Below are 23,755 nucleotides of genomic sequence, written 5' to 3'. Positions count from 1 at the left end.
CTATCCATAGCCCACGCCTCGCAACCATACAACATTGTTGGAACCACTATTCCCTCAAACATACCCATTTTTGCTTTCCGAGATAATGTTCTCGACTTCCACACATTTTTCAAGGCTCCCAAAATTTTCGCCCCCTCCCCCACCCTATGATCCACTTCCGCTTCCATGGTTCCATCCGCTGACAGATCCACTCCCAGATATCTAAAACACTTCACTTCCTCCAGTTTTTCTCCATTCAAACTCACCTCCCAATTGACTTGACCCTCACCCCTACTGTACCTAATAACCTTGCTCTTATTCACATTTACTCTCAACTTTCTTCTTCCACACACTTTACCAAACTCAGTCACCAGCTTCTGCAGTTTCTCACATGAATCAGCCACCAGCGCTGTATCATCAGCGAACAACAACTGACTCACTTCCCAAGCTCTCTCATCCCCAACAGACTTCATACTTGCCCCTCTTTCCAGGACTCTTGCATTTACCTCCCTTACAACCCCATCCATAAACAAATTAAACAACCATGGAGACATCACACACCCCTGCCGCAAACCTACATTCACTGAGAACCAATCACTTTCCTCTCTTCCTACACGTACACATGCCTTACATCCTCGATAAAAACTTTTCACTGCTTCTAACAACTTGCCTCCCACACCATATATTCTTAATACCTTCCACAGAGCATCTCTATCAACTCTATCATATGCCTTCTCCAGATCCATAAATGCTACATACAAATCCATTTGCTTTTCTAAGTATTTCTCACATACATTTTTCAAAGCAAACACCTGATCCACACAACCTCTACCACTTCTGAAACCGCACTGCTCTTCCCCAATCTGATGCTCTGTACATGCCTTCACCCTCTCAATCAATACCCTCCCATATAATTTACCAGGAATACTCAACAAACTTATACCTCTGTAATTTGAGCACTCACTCTTATCCCCTTTGCCTTTGTACAATGGCACTATGCAAGCATTCCGCCAATCCTCAGGCACCTCACCATGAGTCATACATACATTAAATAACCTTACCAACCAGTCAACAGAAAAGTTATGAAAAACAAAAAATCAAGCAAATCTACTTTACTTGATACTTTGTCTATCTATCTATATCTCTGATGCCTGTTCCCTCGAAAAACTGCCATCAATGAAGTGGCCTCAGCAAAAGAGTCTCCACTTATCCCTGTTCTTACATACCTCCCTCACATACACCATTCAATACATTCTTCTATCATTTCTCTCCCTCCAGTACTCTTTCACTCTATTTCCCCATGCCACAGTTGGTCCTCCTCTCACAATAACCCCTTTGAACATACCGTCATACACTCTCCTTGTTAACTTCCAGTCTTGCATTATTTTCATATGCCCAAACCTCCTCAAAGTATTATGTTTCACCCACTCTACCACTCAACAATTCATTCTCTTTACATTCACTGTCAAACAAGATCTCTCGTACATCCTCTCACTTTTCTTCATCCTATCTAGTCACACTACATGATCCTTTCAAATAGCTCATTTCCACAGCCTGGACTCTTCTTGACCTTAGCGATTCATTCCATGTCTATGTTTTGGCTGTATATGTCAGGGATGGAAGGAGTATGCTGTCCTTATTTTTTCTTCACTTCCATACTTACACCTCTAACCTTCATTATTCTCTTAAGGGACCTAATGACTCTTCTACCCTGTACTGTTCTCTCCCTTATCTCTCCTTCCATATGATCAAACTTACCCAAGATTGCTCCTGAATACTTAAATTCTGCCACCTCTTCAATTCTTTCTCCCCCATATCTATAACAGTTTAGTGCACTTTCTTTTCATACTCTTTAAGGCTCTGCAAAATCTATATTTTCACTCTGTTTCCTTTCACTCACAAATACTTTACCTTTACTCACATTTACCTTCAACTACTTACACGTACATACAACATAAAATGCACAAGCTTCTGCAACTCCAATTCACTCTCAGCAGACAACACAGTATCATCTGCAAACAGGTTGTCACTAGTTACCAAACCTCACCACCACACTCTCTCTATGCAGCCCCTCTCCCTAGTTTTGCTTTCATCTCTCTTATTACTCCATCCATATATATGCATATACCTGGGGATAGGGGATAAAGAATACTTCCCACATATTCCCTGCATGTCAGAGAAGGCAACTAAAAGGGGAGGAAGCAGGGGACTGAAAATCCTCCCCTCCTGTTTTTAATTTTCCAAAGAAGGAACAGAGAAGGAAGCCAAAAAGCCACAATGACATCACAGACCCCTGCCTCATACCCACATGTATACCAAAACTTTCACTTAACTTTCCATACACTCTTACACATGTATCAGCTCTTCTATAAAAGGCTTTCAAACCATCCAACATATCCTTAACACATCTTATAAGGCATTCCAATGAACTTTGTCATATGCTTTCTCCTGATCCATAAAAGCTGCATACAGCTTCTTACCTTTTGCTAGATACTTTTCCACAGTCATTCTAACCACAAAAATCTGTACAGACATCTAAAGCTTGCACGTTTACTGATGATGTGCTAGCTCTATTACCAATGCTAATCTTTGTACAATTATCTGAGCCATCACTTGTTCGGCAATACCCTACTCATATTTCTTCTCTATCACAATCAAAATCGCTTTCCATATGTGATCAAAATCATGTTCAACGTCCACTGAATCAAAATCCTTATCATCAGTGCCCCAATATCATATCCATACCATAGGTATGGTAATCTCAATTCTCTTCCAACATGTTTGGCAGTATAAAGCTATCACTTCAATGTTAAATATTTTGTAAAATACGAAGCATTTCTGTTTAAGGTATTAGTGCTAAGTCCAGTGTTACTTTTAGCCCTGTCTTGGGAAAAATCAAGTCAATGATTAGCTTATCCATCTACCTACTAATCATTCACTTTCTTTCCATTTTACTCTTATTTTTTTTCACCTAATGAAAAATGTGCTGCAATGGGTAAGAATGTGTATACATTCTTTGCATTTTACTCATTTTTTTTTACTTTAAGAAAACTGTGCTGAAATGATAACTGAGATAAGAAATATATAAGGATTATTCCTTGAAGTAAAAACAGAACTAGAATCAGTTATCTATCTAAATATGACACGTATTATTCTATTTAACAGCATTACAATTATCAAAAAACAACCTGACTATAATGACTCACATAGAAAGTCTATAAAGCAAAATGAAATGTATACTCACCTTGTCCTAAGCAATTATTCAATAATGCCACTGTCCCTGAAAGAAGATAGAGCTTTAGGCGGGTTGCAGCAACTGTTAAGGAAGGCACGGTGATGAAGCAGTATGCAGCACATGCACGAACAAATGCTGCTGTTTTGCCCGAGTGCTGACCATGCATCACACTCCAGGTTGCCATAGCCAGCTGACACACACACTAAGACAGAGAAAATAACAATAAATAGAAGTTTAGTCAGTCAAATACCACTTGATTTATTTTCTTTGGAATAACTTTCATGCAGCCACATTCTTCATGAGTAGCACAACACTATGGGTCACCTTAGTGCAAGTGTAACCAAGTTATATTTGCCAATCATTGGGTTTCAATTAATTCCCAAGGGTCTGGGAGGATTAGCAAATTACAGTAATTCTGTTCTAGCAGATGCTCATTACCTGGATAGATACAATCCCTATTTTGAGGGAAAAAGTTTTATCAGTAATCTTTTGATCTCATTTTACCAACAATAATAAAGATAAATCCTAGTAAATCCAAAAATTATTTCAGAATTTTTTTTCAAAGAATGATAAACTGGTTATCACTAGGCCTTTGCCTCATGGGCTACAAGAGAATCCCCATGATCTCCAGGGGTTAAAAGCCTCTAATCCCCTCCTCAAGAGGGTAATAACTCTCACCTCCCATGAACAATCAATCAGCAGTAGCAGCTCCAGCTCACTACAGGCTCGATCCCCTCCTATAAGCAGTCACCTCCTAGCATTGACATCATTGACCTGTCAGCTGTCTGGCGACACCAGTCTCACCAATTCATAATTCTTTAAAAAAGGACATCACACCATCAGTTAAGAGAAGGTGTTTTTTTTTTTGAAAGAAAGGATGAAAACCAACAAATAAAAAAAATTTCTTGCAGAACAATGTCCCTAAAAGAAACAGCTTTGGATTCTTCTGTACTCACTTTTCTTTTCATTGTATGTTTATTCTGCAAGCTATGAGAGCATTACAGAATGGAGGAGAAAGATTGAAGACTTCTTAAGCTAGAAAAGAGGTGACCATGAACACACCTCAAGGTCATAGAGTAGCACAAAAGCAATGATATGTATAGCAGGAGCTAAGACCAATGCCTACAAATTTGATCCTTGGCGTCAAGGCTGTGGTATCCTTCAACAATAGTGTTAAAAAATGTCAGTGACCTTTGTAAAACACATCCAGAAAAAATCTTCCACAGAAAGGCCAGCAATGCTCAGACAAACAGGCCTGGTTGAGCCAACATGCCAAGACTTTTAATCCAACGTGAAACAATCCCTAAGAGAGGGGTTTCAAACTGTATTTGTGTGCTAAAAATTGGTTTCTCTCACTAATCTCTAGAGATCTCATGGTTTTCTTTGAGATATTCAACCAAATATGACATAAAGTTCTTCAAAAGTAGTCTTCAAAGAATCAGCACAAAGATATTCATGGCCTGTTTATTTAACCCCTGATTGGAGAGATCTTAACTCATGACATGGTATCACAGATGAGAAATACCTTATGGCTAGACAAAAAAAAAGTAAATGTAACAATATCACGGTCATTGCCAACTCATATTTAGGTTGCAGAGGCAACTAGTTTCTTCAAGGAAAACAACCTGAGAAACTATCCTGGATATGTCCCATATAATATGGTTGATCCCAAAGACATAGACAGTGGGACCCTAATGTGCACTCGCAAAACCGAAAAGCATTTCTTTATGGCTAAAATTCTAAACAGAATGCTTTGGAAATCTCAAATTCTGAATCTTTCATAAATATTTGAAAAGGTTCCAAAACTGGCTAATAATTTGTCTTAACACTCAAGTGAGAGAAAAATTTGATCTGTACTCTTAGAAAAACCTTTGGTTCCAGGTACAATATCCTGCATTAAATTTTTGTCAGTCCAAGCAAACAAGAGAATTCTTCCTCTTTGTGCTCATACTTAACAAGGTGGAAGAAAACCATATCCCTGTATTCTTACTGAAGGCATATCATGGAAAAGCCATTATTCAAAGCGTTTGAACAGGTTTGACCCTTAAAATACAAAATTCATCAGAAATAAATTGTTTCTAGGGTGCATAAAAAGCCCTTACAAAATATTGTATGTGTCACATGTTACAGAAGATTCCCAAAGAAGCAATATGCTTTCCTCTATATTGGTGTTAAGAGGTTGTTAGTTGACATAGTTGACAGGGAAGGGCCCTGTATTCATGTAACTACTGGTATAAGATGATTATGGGTGTTTTCCAGGTGTTATTTTGCTCTACATAGACCTCATTACATTATTCACTTTTCAATATTTTTCAGAAGTGATTTCATACACCCAACACATATCATTTACATATTTTCACAAATTGGTATCTTTTTACCCAACACATATCATCTACACATTTTCACAAATTGGTGTCATTTTAACATCATATGCATTATTAAAACATTCAACAGAGAACATTACCTTTCTTTTTCTTTTTCTTTCAAACTATTCGCCATTTCCCACATTAGCGAGGTAGCATTAAGAACAGAGGACTGGGCCTTTGAGGGAATATTCTCACCTGGCCCCCTTCTCTGTTCCTTCTTTTGGAAAATTGAAAAAAAAAACAAGAGGGGTGGATTTCCCCCCGCTCCTTCCCCTTTTAGTTGCCTTCTACGACACGCAGGGAATATGTGGGAAGTATTCTTTCTCCCCTATCTCCAGGGATAGAACATTATCTACATGAATAAATAAATAACAACCTCCATCAAAAATGTAAACAATTTTTTTTTTCTTTTATTACAAAACTTACTTCAATAGTTGGCATGTAAATCTGATTTCCAATCTTGATGGTGTAATCACACTCTCTGTGACAATCTTTGGAGTGACCATGAAGTGCAATATTTTTTCACCTGCGCTGTTAGGTTGCTGCTGGCATTTATGCACAAGAGATGGAATCATATATCAACTGAGAGTTCAAATGAGGGCAGGAACCATTAAACTTCATGCGAGGCACAGAGCAGTCCATAGCAATTCCTCATATGAGGCACAGAACAGTGTAATGTTTGGATGAAGTGCAGCTTCCATGCAAGATTCATTCACATTAAAGTTATTGTGCAAGTCACAAGATGCATGAACATGGGAACAAAATTGGGAGCAACATGCAAAACAAGCCCCATGGAGGCTATCTCAGGTGAAAGAAATAAGTAGAAGAAAAAGAAAGTAGAAATCACTCAGGGTGTTGCACGTATATGTAAACCTGACTCTTAGAGGAAGAAAAGTTACATGAAGAGGGAAAGATGAAAGAAGGAAGAGAATTCTAAAGCTTAGCTGTTCAAGGGGAGGAAGCATCATAACAGCCAATGCTCTAGAGGATAGTCTCAGCACAGAAACAGTGGTAAGTAGCAGTCAAATACATGCCTCATGACCAAGCCTTGGCAACAGGGACACATACAGACAGCTCAAAAGAACAGCAACAAATAATACTATAGAAAACAAAAAAAGCAACAAAATCACAACGTACAGAAAGAGAGGGTTGAAGAAAAGCAATGCCATGAAAATTAATATGTAGGACTTTTGATTCCACACCAGTTAAATGAATGGAAAAGGATAAGACATCCCAGATGTGTGAGCAGTATATCTACGCAAATAAAACCCCTGTAGATATGAAGAAAAATAACTACAGCACCTAAACAACTCTCAGCTTGGATGATATGATTATGCTCTATATGGTCATGTTCTTACAGGGTTGCATTGCAGGGATTACATACTGAACAAAATGAAACTAATGATTGTTAGATAGAAATAGTGCAAGACACTGAATTTTAGCACTTCTGCATCAAACAAGGTTACTGCTTCCCCACTATGAGATGCTGCACAGGTCTGAATTGAGAAAGGAAATATGATCAATCCAAGAAAGAGAATGGAGAGGAGGGAAAGTGAAGTGAAGTATGTGAAGTGTAATCATCGGCAAAAAGAGTGGAAAAGAGGGAAGATTATCTATTGAGAAAAGGAACAGAGGACACAATTAGACAGAACCCTGAGGATCTTCAGTGTAGATATGATAGGAAGGGGACATCACTCCATTGATGCTTACAGCAATGGAATGGCTAGAGAGGAAACTAAGCAATGGAGAACACAGAGGAACAGAGACCTCAAAGCAATGGAGGTTGAAAATCGAACCCTTCTGATACAACCTATCAAATGCTTTAGAGATGCTGAGGGCTACAACAGAAGTTTCACCAAATTCCTTAAGAGAGGAGGATCAGAGCTGCTTCACATACAAGAAATGATAATTAAAGGACCTAGGACTGTGAAATCCATACTGGTGAAAAGGAAATGTGATTCTAAGTGTTTAAGAAAATTTCAGTTCAAGAGATTTTCAAAATCTTCAGAGAATGCAGAAGTGAAAACAATGATACAATAGATTGAGAGGTCAGAAGAGCCTCCATTCTTAGGGATGGGCTGAACCAAGGCAAGCCTACAAGAAAAGGAAAAAGTCTGAGTTTCTACACAGAAGCAAAATTGGCACATACAAACTGGAGCTGGCTCAAAAGAAAACTCCTTTCAAACTTGTTAAGGTATGCCACCTGATTATACAATCTGTCCATGTGAAGCTGGAATAACACCTGGAAGACCCTGCACAAGGAGAATACAAGAGATGGCAAAATTTAGTACGAGGAAAAGAGGGCGGATGATAGACACAGAATCATCCAAAATTTGAGTTAGAGGAAAATAAAGTGTCAAAAAGAGTAGTGTTATCAGTTGGAGAGTTAGCAATAGCCTGTTCAGGTCAGAAGAGAGGAGGAAAAAGGCTGAAATATAAAAGTGATGTTTTTGGATATGGACCAAAAACTTTGTCAGTAGAAGAAAGCAAATCAGCTCACTGTCTTTTTATGAAGGAGCCATTGACCTTATATGGGAGAACTCTGCAGTGATTCTGAGTATGTATGAATGAAAGCAGAGTGACCTGGTATGCACTGTCCCTAATGGGAAAGGTATCAGAACAGAAGTGATCAAAACCAAGATTGGTTGGGAAAGAATTTAAAAGATGTATATATGACTCCATCCTAACCAAGACACTTCTATAATTATAATGCATTCAGCACAACATGAAGTATCCTGACCAAAAAAGAAGTATCCATTCCAGGGATATCCAATAAAAATCTGAGCAGGAATGAACATTTACCTCTCTCAAAGTGCCAAACTTGACAAAATTGTAGCCAGAAGATGTTTAGGGAGCAGAAATGGAGTACGATTCATTGAGAGAGAGAGAGAGAGAGAGAGAGAGAGAGAGAGAGAGAGAGAGAGAGAGAGAGAGAGAGAGAGAGAGAGAGAGTGTCATGATGGTATGAACCTTGGGTAGGGTGTTTAATTATTTGTTCCTAATAATCAAGGATGGAAAAAGAAGCCTTGGCTCCACCAGGATCATCCTGCATAGAGCATAATCAAACCTTGTGGTGTACACTGAATTCCCCTGCATATGGAATCTCAGCACATGGATATAAAGGGATCAGAACTTCATGGCAAGAAGTCATATAGTCAAAGAACTGAAAGTGGAAGGACTGGGGGAATAAGCAAACAAAAAAGAAAGGTAAATGGAAGGTAAGGAGATTTTGAGCCAGTTGCCATCAACATTAGCAGATTCAAGATCCACAAGGCATGCAATACACACTTTTGTACTACAGTAGGTACAAGCTCCATCTTCGATGTGAAAACAGTGATAGAAATTATAGTTTGAGATCTGATACAGCAAAGAAGCAGCGTAGGACAACTGGGATTCAGTGGGTACAAAAAGATCAAGGAAAGAGGTAAACAGGTGGTACTCTAAGATGAAAGGTTAGAGTGAAGATTGTGAATGCTGAAAAAATGAACAGAAAAAAAGCTTTGTCTCGGAGAAGTGGCCAAGGAAAGTGGATGGATCCCAGGTACATGATGGTGATCAGGTGGGCCCTGGGATCTGCCTAGACCCTCTCAACCAGTGGCACCACTGCAAATTGTCATTTAGATGTGCTGCCTTAGACTTGGGATGAAAAAGGCTGGAAAAATAGGGAAAGAAAATCAAGAATTGTGTGAGTTAAGTAATGTCAAGTTTTGTGTATAAGAAAGAGAGGGGGTGAGACTGGGGTTAAATACCAACAACCCAGGGGGTATATAATAAAGTTGGCTCACTACACCACCATCACTGTTCCTACTGAGGCCCAGGCTGTAGTATCTCCCTGGTCGGTGGTTGCCTGCCACTTAATATTACATTCCCATGAACAGCAGCATTACTAACCATAATAATCCCCTTCATTTTATACCCTAACTTATCACTATTAAGCTAGTTTGGACATAGTACATATAGGAATGCTGGTTTATTCCTTATCCCCTAATAGTGGCTCAGAGATATAATCTCATCCTACACCTCTAAACAAGACAATGTTCCAACACAATCACATATTAGTACAGCTGTGCTAATGTCTACCACTTCACTGACTTTGTAGTAGAATTCTCTTTAGGAGAGGGGTACCTTCATCTTGCTTGATTGGTCTACCATCATTGCAAAAATGAACTTATACATCATCAGTATAATGGCAGGGGCAAAAGGACTCTTTGGCAATAACGGTGGGTAATTAAACATTTCTCATACACTCAATAATGACTCAGTAAAAGAGATAGAACTGGCTTATATAATAACTGTACAGTATATCAGGTATTCCAGGTATGTGTACCATGGTCTATCTGACCAACCTTAGAAGAGGCAGAAAACTCATATGATGAAACAGTCAAAAAGGAGCAAGCAGGATATTCCTCATATGTCAGCCTTGGTCTAAAACTTTTGACTCAGTCCCAGTCCCCAAAATCCTATTATCATAGTCCAAGGGAAATTGAGATGTGGCTGCAACAAAAATCATCCTAAAAGATACAGGCTGGTTTATTACAGTTTCCACTTTACATAAAGCCCAGCCATGACAGTAATGCCTGGGTCGTGACTGCTGACTGGAGGGGTGAGCCCAGTGCAAGCTAGCACTGCTACCAATGAATGGTGGTTAGCTAAGTGTAAGAGGCATTAACTTCATCTGAAATCAGGGGAATAGAGGCTTCTTAACCCAGGAGATCATGGAGCTTCTCTCGCATCTTGTGGGACAAACCAACAATGGAGATGAATACTAAAAATAAACATTAAAAAAGGTCACATATATGGGTCTAAGTGCCTTTCTATCACCTACAGATCAGCAGGTAGTACAGAAATTTCTACTTGACAGAAAGAACTCTATGTAGCTTAAGGGATTATTCATTCATATTCATTCATAACTGACCCAGGACCCCTTTTTCAGGACCTGCAGCTCCAAGGCTGAGCTACTTCCAGATGTAAGGAAATGATGGACTACTTTGATGAGAAGTTCTCTGACAAGTCTGTACTCCCTATAATACAACCTTGCCAAAGGTGACTTTTCACTTGAAGTGTAACTTTTATGCAGGTGAAGTCTGGTAACATGAGAAAGGCACATGAAAAAGGTAACAGTTATGAACTGGAAAGTTCTGAATCTTATGGTGATCATGAAGGATATCTAAATACTATTAAGAGCTCTTATACTTGATGAAGTGTTTTTCTGGTGGTAACTGTTGGTATCATTAAGCAATATAAAATAGATGTATATCAGGGATATATAAAGCTACAAGGTTGTTTGATGCTTTAATGAACCGAGTACCTGAATGATAGTGATGCACAGTTGAACCACAAGGGAAAAATGAAAGCTATATGACATAGTTCAGTAAAACCTCTGTTATCCAAAATACTTGTGGAAATCAGCTGTTTCAGGTAATAAAATTTCTGGTTATATGAAGGTTTTTAATACATCAAATAATTCTGAAATTGTAATATCTAAAATATTTTACATAACTAAAAACTTATGTATAGGACATACTAATATATGCAAGCAAGTAAGCAAATGATGCTGAAGTACTTCATAGGTGCCACCTTAGACTCACCCTTAGCCAGCTTCTTGCATACACTCCATCTTCATTTCAAGACTTAAAACATTCTTCTTGCACTTTGTGCAAGACATGGATGGCTTCGAGGAGCTGTCAGGTACCATTGTCAACAATAGTAATCCAGGGTGCACAAAATACACAGATATGAAATACCAGTATACAACACTGTGCCAGAAAACAGATGGGAGACAGTAAACAATCACCATCACACAAAATAGCGAGTTAACTAATCCTTGCTGTGTGGTGTGGATGCAATTTGAAATATTGCATGTATCTTTTTAATTTTTTAAATCTTCTTGGATAATCAAGGGTTGTCAGCCAAAACTGAAAAAACAAAATTGTTTGAACATTCTGTTATCTCAAACTACAGATAACAGAGGTTTTAACGTAACTGCATACAACTGCTGGTGATCTTCAAACTAAATCAGAAGAGTTGGCAAGAGTGAAAGACTGCCTGGACACCGTATAGAAGAGAAGAATATTGAAAATAAAAGAGCTTAAGTATTTGTCAGTGATGAGAAATAAGGATTGTGCTGGAAATGCTGAAATAGAGAATACATTGAGAAGTTGAAGTGAAGCAAAAGTGCTCTAAGAGTTCTATGAGGTGGGAAGAATACTGTGAATTGAGAAATGTTTAGAAAAAAAAGTGTTTTTTCCTATCCTATTATTTGGATGTGAAACCACATTTTTTTCCAGGTCCAGACATACAATAATAAGAGTAATAGTAAGTGTTATTTTGCACTGCACTGTCGAATGTGATAAGCAGATGAAGTTGGGAAGAGATATGAGAGAGATAGATGGAGTGAAAATATGGGAAGGATACATGGATTATTTCTAAAGGTGATATTACCATGAAGGGTATATGACATATATGGTCATATGTTTAAAGAAAAATATAAGTTAATCACACAAATGTTGAAAGATATGAGTACTTTTCAGATGAAAATGCCAGGTGTACACATGTTCTGTGACAGAGGTGTGAAAGAAGATGCTGGTCTTGACTGACAAATCACTTAAGGGCAGAATGTTAAAAATCATAAAAGGGTGGAAACCTACATTTAGCATAGCACCCAGGATATAATCTGAGATTACAACTTGGGTGTAGTGTCTGTCTTTTTATATCACTCTCTGATCAGCTTCTGATACAATCATTTTGCTTACTTTGGTATTATCATCAAAGCACCTTTCTATGACTTACTTCTCTGTTGTCTGATAAGAATATTATTAAGAAAATTGAGGATAATGCTAATCTTTGTGGTTCCCCAGGGATAAAAGCTCTCTACACTTGATGTTGTTTAACAGTTTCCTCTTGTAAAATTTTGTGGTCTACTTTGTTAACGCCTCTGCAAAAATGAGAAAAACAGTATCCATTCTACTTCCTTGCATTATTCTTTCATATATGTCATCATGGGTTAAAAACTAGGGTTGCATACTTTTTCCCATGATTAATTCATACTGCTTAGTCTTCATTTAAGTAGTTGTTCTTGATCAGATGATGTATATGTATCCTTTCAACACTTTCAAAGCCTTTTATTACATGTGAAGTTCATTGGCCTGTATTGTTTAGCGGCTAGCTTGGATCCTCTTTCATGTACTAGTGTTCTGTATGCCATTTAATGAATGTCTGCAATGTTCATGTAGTCTAGAACTTGTATCATCAATTACATCACTGAATCAAAAAGGAAGCGACCAAAAGTTGCACCTCTCCACTCTCAATAACTCAGGATAACTGAGACAGTAAGCCATCATGATCAACTGACTGAAGATTGTACCAGGCTACCAAACATACAATATTCCCACCATAAGTGAGTACTGTTGGGAGCAAGGGGCTGGAAATCCTTCACTCCAGTTTTTACTTTTCCAAAAGGACAGAGAAGAGGACCAAGTGAGGATTATTACCTCTAAGGCTCAGCCATCAGTCCTTGACACTACCTTGCTAATGCAAGAAATGGTGAATATGTATTTAAAAAAATTAGTACTAAATTAGGGTTTGTTCCATAAATAAATTCTGATGCATGAAAACCTTATTTGAAATGGTATTCATCTGAGTTCTTCTATGCAGACTGTATATCCCTCTCTAATACATTCTATATTCCACACTACCTAAGTCAGTTAGAAAAACAATGTTCAGTCTGTTGTATTACCTCTACACAGAGAGTGTACTTGTTTTCTATCTTTGCTAGAATGTGTGTTTACTGATCTATAAGCCAAATTGCCTTTTGAATTTACACCAATTTCCTGAACTTGTTTGCATTAGTCACTTTTCTTACCATAACTTCAATCTGCCACCATATTCATAACACTCTATCAATATAGATACTTCAATATCTTTACTAGAAATTGGCAAAGCATCACTAATGGTATCACTAATACTGACAAGTTCAGGTTCTACAAGTTCTTTCCATGAGGACACTTTCTTATGCAATCTGAATTCTGGGATTTCCATTTTTCTGCTGACTGTCATTTTGTTTCATTTCCACAGTTAATTCTCCTCTAAAGGTACCTCTCAAACATGAAATCATGAGCTGATTCTTCCTCATGAGTTTGTTTACTCTAAAATTAATATATCTCCTTCAGACATTCTTTTAAAATGGCTGAGAAAACTGACATTTCAGATGAAGATGCAAGAACAAATGACTGAAGATCTGATGCACTGGAAGCAATCTGTTAATAGAGGTGGTATGATCGGAGATGTTATCTAACTTGACAAGTCAACTTTCCGTGTCAAGAGAAAAAGTATAAAGCACTTATGTAAATAAAGAAGTCCAAGTTTCATTGACATAAACTGGACAAAGGTTGAAGATGTGTGTGAGCAATGTTCAGTGACTATATATACTTGATCCAACCTATGAAATTGGAAATGGAGTAATGGAAATACATAAACAGACTGAGAGATGGAAAACAAATTTTTTGTTATAATCAAAATGGAAAATGATTCTTTTTTATAATTAGAGACATAACTAACAAAGAAAATTTAAAAATTAAGTCATACTTATAATACAATTCATTACACATTAAGTTTACCTGTACAAGGGAGACTAGCACTGGATCTAAGTTGGAAAAAGCAGCCCTGGCATTGACATAGAAATCTAACTGCTGCTCAAAGTCTCGTCCAAAATTAACATGTCGAATGAATGTAGTGATAAGTTGGGAAAGCTGACGTCTCTCATCATCTGTAGTTAAAGCACTGAAAAAGAAGAACCATATTTTTCATTTCCAAAATTATACAATATATTACATCTGACCTGTCAACTGGTCATATTCAAATCTATTTCATTCTCACCTACACAAGGTGATGTTGTATAAAAGACTTATGATATTCTTTATTCACACTTCCTAGAGGCCACAGTAAGAATATTTTTTTCTGATCTTATCCATATTCAACGCACATCTTTACATAACCCTCTGTGTTATACAGTATAAGGTATCTATTCTGACCATATCCTTAAAGTAAACGTGTTTACAGGTCTCAATTACTATAAATGGGGTATGTGTTCCTAGAAAAGGTTGTTCAAATCAAAACTGTTCAAAACAAATATAAGTTTCTATAGCAGAAGGGGTACCAGACCTGGTATTCCCAATTCTGGACATCTCGAAAAAATGTAGGTTTTGACATTCTAAAAACCTTTACTCTCTCCACAAACATAAGAGATTCTCTAAGATGTCTCTTGGAAAAATCAGAGTTAAGACCTTCCAGCCTTTTGGCATTTCCACTGAAAAATTATTGATTTTCCTCACCTTTCACTACTTACCCATTCAGCCTGCAGTCACTCATTCATTTTGAGCTTACTTTCAGCCAAGCAGCTCCTAATTTACAGATCATGGACACCTACCAAAAAGTGGGTGCAAAGAAAAGATTTGTCAAAAAAGGGAGGGGAAGCCAAGGTAAGAAAACAAATACAAAATGCTCCCAGGAAACTGTCTTGGGGAGACATGACTTAAAATTATATTTCTTTCCTCTGCAATCTGTCCCATGAACAGACTACATGAAGGAAGAGAGTTTAGACAAAAAATGGATAAGAAGGATAAACACAATTCTGATTTTGGAGGGACACAGAAACCTGTCTCGAATTAAAAAGGAATCCTCAGAGCCACACAGGACTGATCAAATATTTCTTAACTAAGGCTCCACCTGAAAGAAATGGTAGATGGGTGCCAAAGACCCTTTTCCTTGAACCATTTCCTTCAACAAAAAATTCTCAAGGAAAGCTATCACAAAGGACACCTTTCTCAGCATAAAACCTAAGATGAGCCAATAAGATGAGTCTCTTTACCTATTCATCTATATCTCTGATACCCACTCCATTTGGGAACTCCTCAAGGGGGATGCCATGGCAAAAATAATCTCCATAACTGGTGAACTCCAGTGCTACTTCTCAGCCATTAGTGCCTCACCTGAAACAGGTCACTATCAGAGGGCAGTTCAAGCTAGAGATATTCCTCACCAAGAGAGGCTTCAAGGTTCCAGGGAGGGGAAAAAAAGAGAAAAAAAAGTCCTCTAAGTAATCATTGGTGAAGTCCTAAAGGACTCTAAAATGTGTTACACCCAGCACAACAGTGATGACCCACCATAAACCCTAAAATTAATTTTCTATGATACCAGAATACTCTGGTCTTCCTCAATCAGGTAGCCATGCACTCACATAACTGACTCATCACTATCGTGCTGGAATTTCAATGGTTTTGGAGTGAGTGATGTACACATCCCAGCCTAAGCCATCTATAGACTAGCCCAAAGGGGAGGATGAACTCTAGGGTTGGGTGTAGGTTGACTGATAAGCCCAGGATTCAAACCCATGCAGGTGCAACCCCAGGCTGGCCCGTGCTAACTCATGGTCAGTAACACTGACCATTACACCATAGAGGCCCATGTTCACTCACATGTGCTGTGTTGTGCTTGCTATTTTTGCTAATAATTCTACAGCAATACTGTTCAAAATGACTTCACCTGATCATGAAATGCTCCCTTGTGTCAGGCTAGTCTCAGATAAGAACAATAAATGTAGACCACTAGAAAAATCAGGAATCAAAGCAAAATCCATCTGTTTAGTTACTATGATTATCATGTGTAATACTAAAACACTTTCTTTTCTCCCTTACCATTCCTAGAGTCACCAACAATATACAGTATCTTTAAAATATGACCAAATTCATCAAAATCTATCAATTTTTGTCAATGTCATAGCTCTTATATTTCATAAACCTCAAACACTCATTCGACATCCTCATCAATGTTCTGCACAGTGCACATTATGTAAATAATTTGTAAATGATATTCATGGAAAGTATGACATCATGCCCTGAAAAAGTTATAAAGCTTGCAATGTGTTTAGGCTATGCAGAACAAAAACCCAAATCATCATACACTTACATAAATAAAGAACGTCCAATTCACAACCAGGGAACTTCCCAATCAACTCAATAACCTGCTACACCAACATAGAAGAAAGTGCACAACAGTTCTGGGTATTTTCTTCTATGACACCGATATTTTTGTAAGAATAAAACAAAAGCACTTAACTCCAAGCCACTCTATTCCATGCACACTTTTCATTCTACTGCATATTCAGGCCTCAAGCAATCAATATCTTTTTCACTTCATCCCCCCATCTCCAATTTGGTTTTCCCCTCCTTCTTGTCCACCCAACTTTTGATACATATAAAACCTTGACAACCTCTCCTCATTCATTCGCTGCATTTGTGCAAACCATTAGACATCATATTCTGCTCTCTCAACCACACTCTTCTTATTACCATACCTCTCTCTTACTCTATCATCACTTGCTAAATCAACCCTCCTCATGCCACAAATTGCCTATAAACATTTCATTTCTAACTTATGCACCCTTCTCTTTACATTTTCATCTCTAGCCCATGCCTTCATCCATACAACATCACTGGAATAGTATACCTTCAAATGTATCCATTTTAGCCTCCACACATTCCTCAATGCTCAGAGCCTTCATCCCCTCACCCTCCCTGTGACTCACCTCTGTTTCTTTCCATTTGCTAGCATGTCCATTTCCTGGTATCTAAAGCACCCCACTCCCTCCAAGTTTTCTAATTCAAACTTACACTCCCAAACTAACCTGCCTCTTTACACTGCTAAACCTAATGACCTTGCTTTTATTCACATTTACCCTCAACTTTCTCTTTTCAAATGCTCTCCCAAATTCAGATCCAATATTCTGCAGTCTATCTATCTACCTGTATCTCTGATGCCTGTTTCCTCCAGGAATCCTTTCAAAAGGGTGGTCACAGCAAAAGAGGCTCTATAACTGGTGAACTCGCAGTTTCTCACAAATCTACCACCATGTCATCGGCAACAACATTCACTCACTTCCCAGGTCTCCTCGGGCCTTACAGACAGATTACTAGCTCCTCTCTCCAGGGCACTTGCATTTATCTCCTTTACCTCCCTATCTAAATACAAATCAAATAGCCAAGGTGACATCACACACCCCTTCTGACATCTCCCATACTCCCAGGGATAAGGAAATAAATTGGATAAACATATGAAAGCGAGCATTTTTAAAGGCTAACAAGTCTTTGTGAATCATTCAACCTTGTACATGTAAACCACAGATCAACAGGAGGGAACAAGATAGATCTTGTCCTTACAAATGACATGACACTGTCATCAGGTTTTTTTTTTTTTTTTTTTTTTTTTGCTTTGTCGCTGTCTCCCGCATTTGCGAGGTAGCGCAAGGAAACAGACGAAAGAAATGGCCCAACCCACCCCCATACGCATGTATATACATACGTCCACACACGCAAATATACATACCTACACAGCTTTCCATGGTTTACCCCAGACGCTTCCCATGCCCTGATTCAATCCACTGACAGCACATCAACCCCAGTATACCACATCGATCCAATTCACTCTATTCCTTGCCCTCCTTTCACCCTCCTGCATGTTCAGGCCCCGATCACACAAAATCTTTTTCACTCCATCTTTCCACCTCCAATTTGGTCTCCCACTTCTCCTCGTTCCCTCCACCTCCGACACATATATCCTCTTGGTCAATCTTTCCTCACTCATTCTCTCCATGTGCCCAAACCATTTCAAAAACACCCTCTTCTGCTCTCTCAACCACGCTCTTTTTATTTCCACACATCTCTCTTACCTCTACGTTACTTACTCGATCAAAACACCTCACACTACACATTGTCCTCAAACATCTCATTTCCAGCACATCCATCCTCCTGCGCACAACTCTATCCATAGCCCATGCCTCGCAACCATACAACAGTGTTGGAACAACTATTCCTTCAAACATACCCATTTTTGCTTTCCGAGATAATGTTCTCGACTTCCACACATTCTTCAAGGCTCCCAGGATTTTCGTCCCCTCCCCCACCCTATGATCCACTTCCGCTTCCATGGTTCCATCCGCTGCCAGATCCACTCCCAGATATCTAAAACACTTTACTTCCTCCAGTTTTTCTCCATTCAAACTTACCTCCCAATTGACTTGACCCTCAACCCTACTGTACCTAATAACCTTGCTCTTATTCACATTTACTCTTAACTTTCTTCTTTCACACACTTTACCAAACTCAGTCACCAGCTTCTGCAGTTTCTCACATGAATCAGCCACCAGCACTGTATCATCAGCGAACAACAACTGACTCACTTCCCAAGCTCTCTCATCCCCAACAGACTTCATACTTGCCCCTCTTTCCAAAACTCTTGCATTCACCTCCCTAACAACCCCATCCATAAACAAATTAAACAACCATGGAGACATCACACACCCCTGCCGCAAACCTACATTCACTGAGAACCAATCACTTTCCTCTCTTCCTACACGTACACATGCCTTACATCCTCAATAAAAACTTTTCACTGCTTCTAACAACTTGCCTCCCACACCATATATTCTTAATACCTTCCACAAAGCATCTCTATCAGCTCTATCATATGCCTTCTCCGGATCCATAAATGCTACATACAAATCCATTTGCTTTTCTAAGTATTTCTCACATACATTCTTCAAAGCAAACACCTGATCCACACATCCTCTACCACTTCTGAAACCACACTGCTCTTCCCCAATCTGATGCTCTGTACATGCCTTCACCCTCTCAATCAATACCCTCCCATATCATTTACCAGGAATACTCAACAAACTTATACCTCTGTAATTTGAGCACTCACTCTTATCCCCTTTGCCTTTGTACAATGGCACTATGCACGCATTCCGCCAATCCTCAGGCACCTCACCATCAGTCATACATACATTAAATAACCTTACCAACCAGTCAATAATACAGTCACCCCCTTTTTTAATACATTCCACTGCAATACCATCCAAACCTGCTGCCTTGCCGGCTTTCATCTTCCGCAAAGCTTTTACTACCTCTTCTCTGTTTACCAAATCATTTTCCCTAACCCTCTCACTTTGCACACCACCTCGACCAAAACACCCTATATCTGCCACTCTATCATCAAACACATTCAACAAACCTTCAAAATACTCACTCCATCTCCTTCTCACATCACCACTACTTGTTATCACCTCCCCATTTGCGCCCTTCACTGAAGTTCCCATTTGCTCCCTTGTCTTACTGTCATCAGGTATAAAAGTGAATAATACAGACTTTATCAGAGTATGGAAGTATAGAAAAATGAATGGTGTACAACCAAGGAAAACAACAGACTGAACAACAAATTTTCACCATGAAAAATCAGATGAGTGATTTCTGAAAGGATTTTAAACACAAATTTAGCATGAAAGTATTCTATGAAAAATTATGAAGTGGGTTTATGCAAAAAAGTGCAAAATATAAGATACTAAAAGAATGAAAACTGTGAATGAATAGAAGAGTATGGAAAAAGAAGAAAAGATCAGCAATGAACAAGGCAAAGATACAAAGCTCGATAAGAAAATAAAGAAAGCAGATGCAGAAATATTGAAATCCTATACATGATAATAGAAAATTAATGAAGAAAGCATTATAAAAATGATGTCCACAAACCCAGAATTACTATTCACATACATGAACAAAAAACAATAAGAAATCAGAGATTGATGCCTTTTTACAATATTCCCAGGTATTACCTTTGATTCAATAATTTTGTATCTCCCTTGCTGAGTTCCTTTCAGATTTAATATACTGGTCTTCTACCTTCTCTTTGTTGCCTGGCATATATTACCACATAAGTTTTTCTACATCCCTCAAAATATTTAATTCAAGCTCTTTCAATCTTCCATGGAGGTTCATGAGTTCAAATCCCATTCTACTTGTGAAGTGCTCTTGTATCAAGGTAGTTTATTTCTGCTTGCATAATTAATGGCCATACAACACAGCAATATTCAATTCTACTTTTTATATACATTAAATTTTTTTTTTTTTTTTTTTCATACTATTCGCCATTTCCCGCATTAGCGAGGTAGCGTTAAGAACAGAGGACTGGGCCTTTGAGGGAATATCCTCATATGGCCCCCTTCTCTATTCCTTCTTTTGGAAAATTTAAAAAAAAAAAAAAAAAAAAAAAAAATTTATGTATATAATGTACATTAAATAATGTATATAAAAAGTAAAAATATTTATCATTAATTTTTTTTCTCGGTTTGCAGGATCTCAGTATCATACCACTAAATGTTCTGCAAGAAGAGCAAACAATATGTGCCTTAAATCCCAGATTTTCATTGATGATCATACAACCATCCCAAAATCCTTGATGTTATCTTTACAGTTTACTCTCTTTTGCTATCTTACTTTTCTTAATAATTTCATGTATCCAGTATCTAACATTCAGCAATTTCTTTTCCTATCTAACATCCAGCAATTTTTCTTTCTATATCATAAAACACTAATGTGTTGATATGTACATTTTTATCTATGAACATATCATTCCAATTTACATTTGCTATCACATAATTTACTTAATTCCAGTTTCTCTAGTCAAACAGAAGTTCAAGTCATCTAATTTGCAAGCATTATCTTTTGCTGTACTATTACTTTTTTCTACCAAATCCACATCATAAGCTGTATCTATTTCTATAATGTTATGATCTGATTTCTATGACCTGTTTACTTCAATATCTGTGGAGAATTCATTTCCATTTATGTAAGTCTAATGTATGTTTTGCAAATTTCTGGTATAGAGTTTACTTGTAAAATTATGAACATCATATGATTTTAGAGAGAAATGGAGGGGAAAACTAATGAAAGGACAATATGAAAAGTGCTGCAGCAACCAACTGACCAAAATTAACCTCATAAAATTTGCAAATGTAAGTAGGAGAGATGGCCAGAGAGCGTTATTGGATTACGTGTTAATTGACAGGCGTGCGAAAGAGAGACTTTTGGATGTTAATGTGCTGAGAGGTGCAACTGGAGGGATGTCTGATCATTATCTTGTGGAAGCGAAGGTGAAGATTTGTATGGGTTTCCAGAAAAGAAGAGTGAATGTTGGGGTGAAGAGGGTGGTGAGAGTAAGTGAGCTTGGGAAGGAGACTTGTGTGAGGAAGTACCAGGAGAGACTGAGTACAGAATGGAAAAAGTTGAGAACAATGGAAGTAAGGGGAGTGGGGGAGGAATGGGATGTATTTAGGGAATCAGTGATGGATTGCGCAAAAGATGCTTGTGGCATGAGAAGAGTGGGAGGTGGGTTGATTAGAAAGGGTAGTGAGTGGTGGGATGAAGAGGTAAGAATATTAGTGAAAGAGAAGAGAGAGGCATTTGGACGATTTTTGCAGGGAAAAAATGAAATTGAGTGGGAGACGTATAAAAGAAAGAGACAGGAGGTCAAGAGAAAGGTGCAAGAGGTGAAAAAAAGGGCAAATGAGAGTTGGGATGAGAGAGTATCATTAAATTTTAGGGAGAATAAAAAGATGTTCTGGAAGGAGGTAAATAAAGTGCGTAAGACAAGGGAGCAAATGGGAACTTCAGTGAAGGGCGCAAATGGGGAGGTGATAACAAGTAGTGGTGATGTGAGAAGGAGATGGAGTGAGTATTTTGAAGGTTTGTTGAATGTGTTTGATGATAGAGTGGCAGATATAGGGTGTTTTGGTCGAGGTGGTGTGCAAAGTGCGAGGGTTAGGGAAAATGATTTGGTAAACAGAGAAGAGGTAGTAAAAGCTTTGCGGAAGATGAAAGCCGGCAAGGCAGCAGGTTTGGATGGTATTGCAGTGGAATTTATTAAAAAAGGGGGTGACTGTATTGTTGACTGGTTGGTAAGGTTATTTAATGTATGTATGACTCATGGTGAGGTGCCTGAGGATTGGCGGAATGCGTGCATAGTGCCATTGTACAAAGGCAAAGGGGATAAGAGTGAGTGCTCAAATTACAGAGGTATAAGTTTGTTGAGTATTCCTGGCAAATTGTATGGGAGGGTATTGATTGAGAGGGTGAAGGCATGTACAGAGCATCAGATTGGGGAAGAGCAGTGTGGTTTCAGAAGTGGTAGAGGATGTGTGGATCAGGTGTTTGCTTTGAAGAATGTATGTGAGAAATACTTAGAAAAGCAAATGGATTTGTATGTAGCATTTATGGATCTGGAGAAGGCATATGATAGAGTTGATAGAGATGCTCTGTGGAAGGTATTAAGAATATATGGTGTGGGAGGCAAGTTGTTAGAAGCAGTGAAAAGTTTTTATCGAGGATGTAAGGCATGTGTACGTGTAGGAAGAGAGGAAAGTGATTGGTTCTCAGTGAATGTAGGTTTGCGGCAGGGGTGTGTGATGTCTCCATGGTTGTTTAATTTGTTTATGGATGGGGTTGTTAGGGAGGTGAATGCAAGAGTTTTGGAAACAGGGGCAAGGATGAAGTCTGTTGGGGATGAGAGAGCTTGGGAAGTGAGTCAGTTGTTGTTCGCTGATGATACAGCGCTGGTGGCTGATTCATGTGAGAAACTGCAGAAGCTGGTGACTGAGTTTGGTAAAGTGTGTGAAAGAAGAAAGTTAAGAGTAAATGTGAATAAGAGCAAGGTTATTAGGTACAGTAGGGTTGAGGGTCAAGTCAATTGGGAGGTGAGTTTGAATGGAGAAAAACTGGAGGAAGTGAAGTGTTTTAGATATCTGGGAGTGGATCTGGCAGCGGATGGAAACATGGAAGCGGAAGTGGATCATAGGGTGGGGGAGGGGGCGAAAATTCTGGGAGCCTTGAAGAATGTGTGGAAGTCGAGAACATTATCTCGGAAAGCAAAAATGGGTATGTTGGAAGGAATAGTGGTTCCAACAATGTTGTATGGTTGCGAGGCGTGGACTATGGATAGAGATGTGCGCAGGAGGATGGATGTGCTGGAAATGAGATGTTTGAGGACAATGTGTGGTGTGAGGTGGTTTGATCGAGTAAGTAACGTAAGGGTAAGAGAGATGTGTGGAAATAAAAAGAGCGTGGTTGAGAGAGCAGAAGAGGGTGTTTTGAAATGGTTTGGTCACATGGAGAGAATGAGTGAGGAAAGATTGACCAAGAGGATATATGTGTCGGAGGTGGAGGGAACGAGGAGAAGAGGGAGACCAAATTGGAGGTGGAAAGATGGAGTGAAAAAGATTTTGTGTGATCGGGGCCTGAACATGAGGGAGGGTGAAAGGAGGGCAAGGAATAGAGTGAATTGGAGCGATGTGGTA

The 23,755-nt window shown here is 38.6% G+C and overlaps 1 protein-coding gene across 2 annotated transcripts in view; it reads right to left on the bottom strand.

Annotated features, from left to right (window-relative positions):
• The window catches only part of LOC139756142 (VPS35 endosomal protein-sorting factor-like), a 105,481-nt gene that overhangs the window by 17,627 nt on the left and 64,099 nt on the right, over window positions 1-23,755 (bottom strand). For both annotated transcript variants that reach the window (XM_071675277.1, XM_071675278.1), the window contains 2 exons: window positions 14,196-14,358; window positions 3,224-3,416 (listed from right to left, as the gene is read on the bottom strand). In XM_071675277.1, the coding sequence (XP_071531378.1) occupies window positions 3,224-3,416; window positions 14,196-14,358 (356 nt within the window). The remainder of the gene's footprint in view (window positions 1-3,223; window positions 3,417-14,195; window positions 14,359-23,755) is intronic.

The sequence above is a fragment of the Panulirus ornatus genome, chromosome 20, assembly GCF_036320965.1.
Source record: "Panulirus ornatus isolate Po-2019 chromosome 20, ASM3632096v1, whole genome shotgun sequence".
Classification (NCBI taxonomy): Eukaryota; Metazoa; Arthropoda; class Malacostraca; order Decapoda; family Palinuridae; genus Panulirus; species Panulirus ornatus.
Note: the sequence above shows the minus strand (reverse complement) of the source record. Positions and strands in the feature narration are given on the sequence as shown.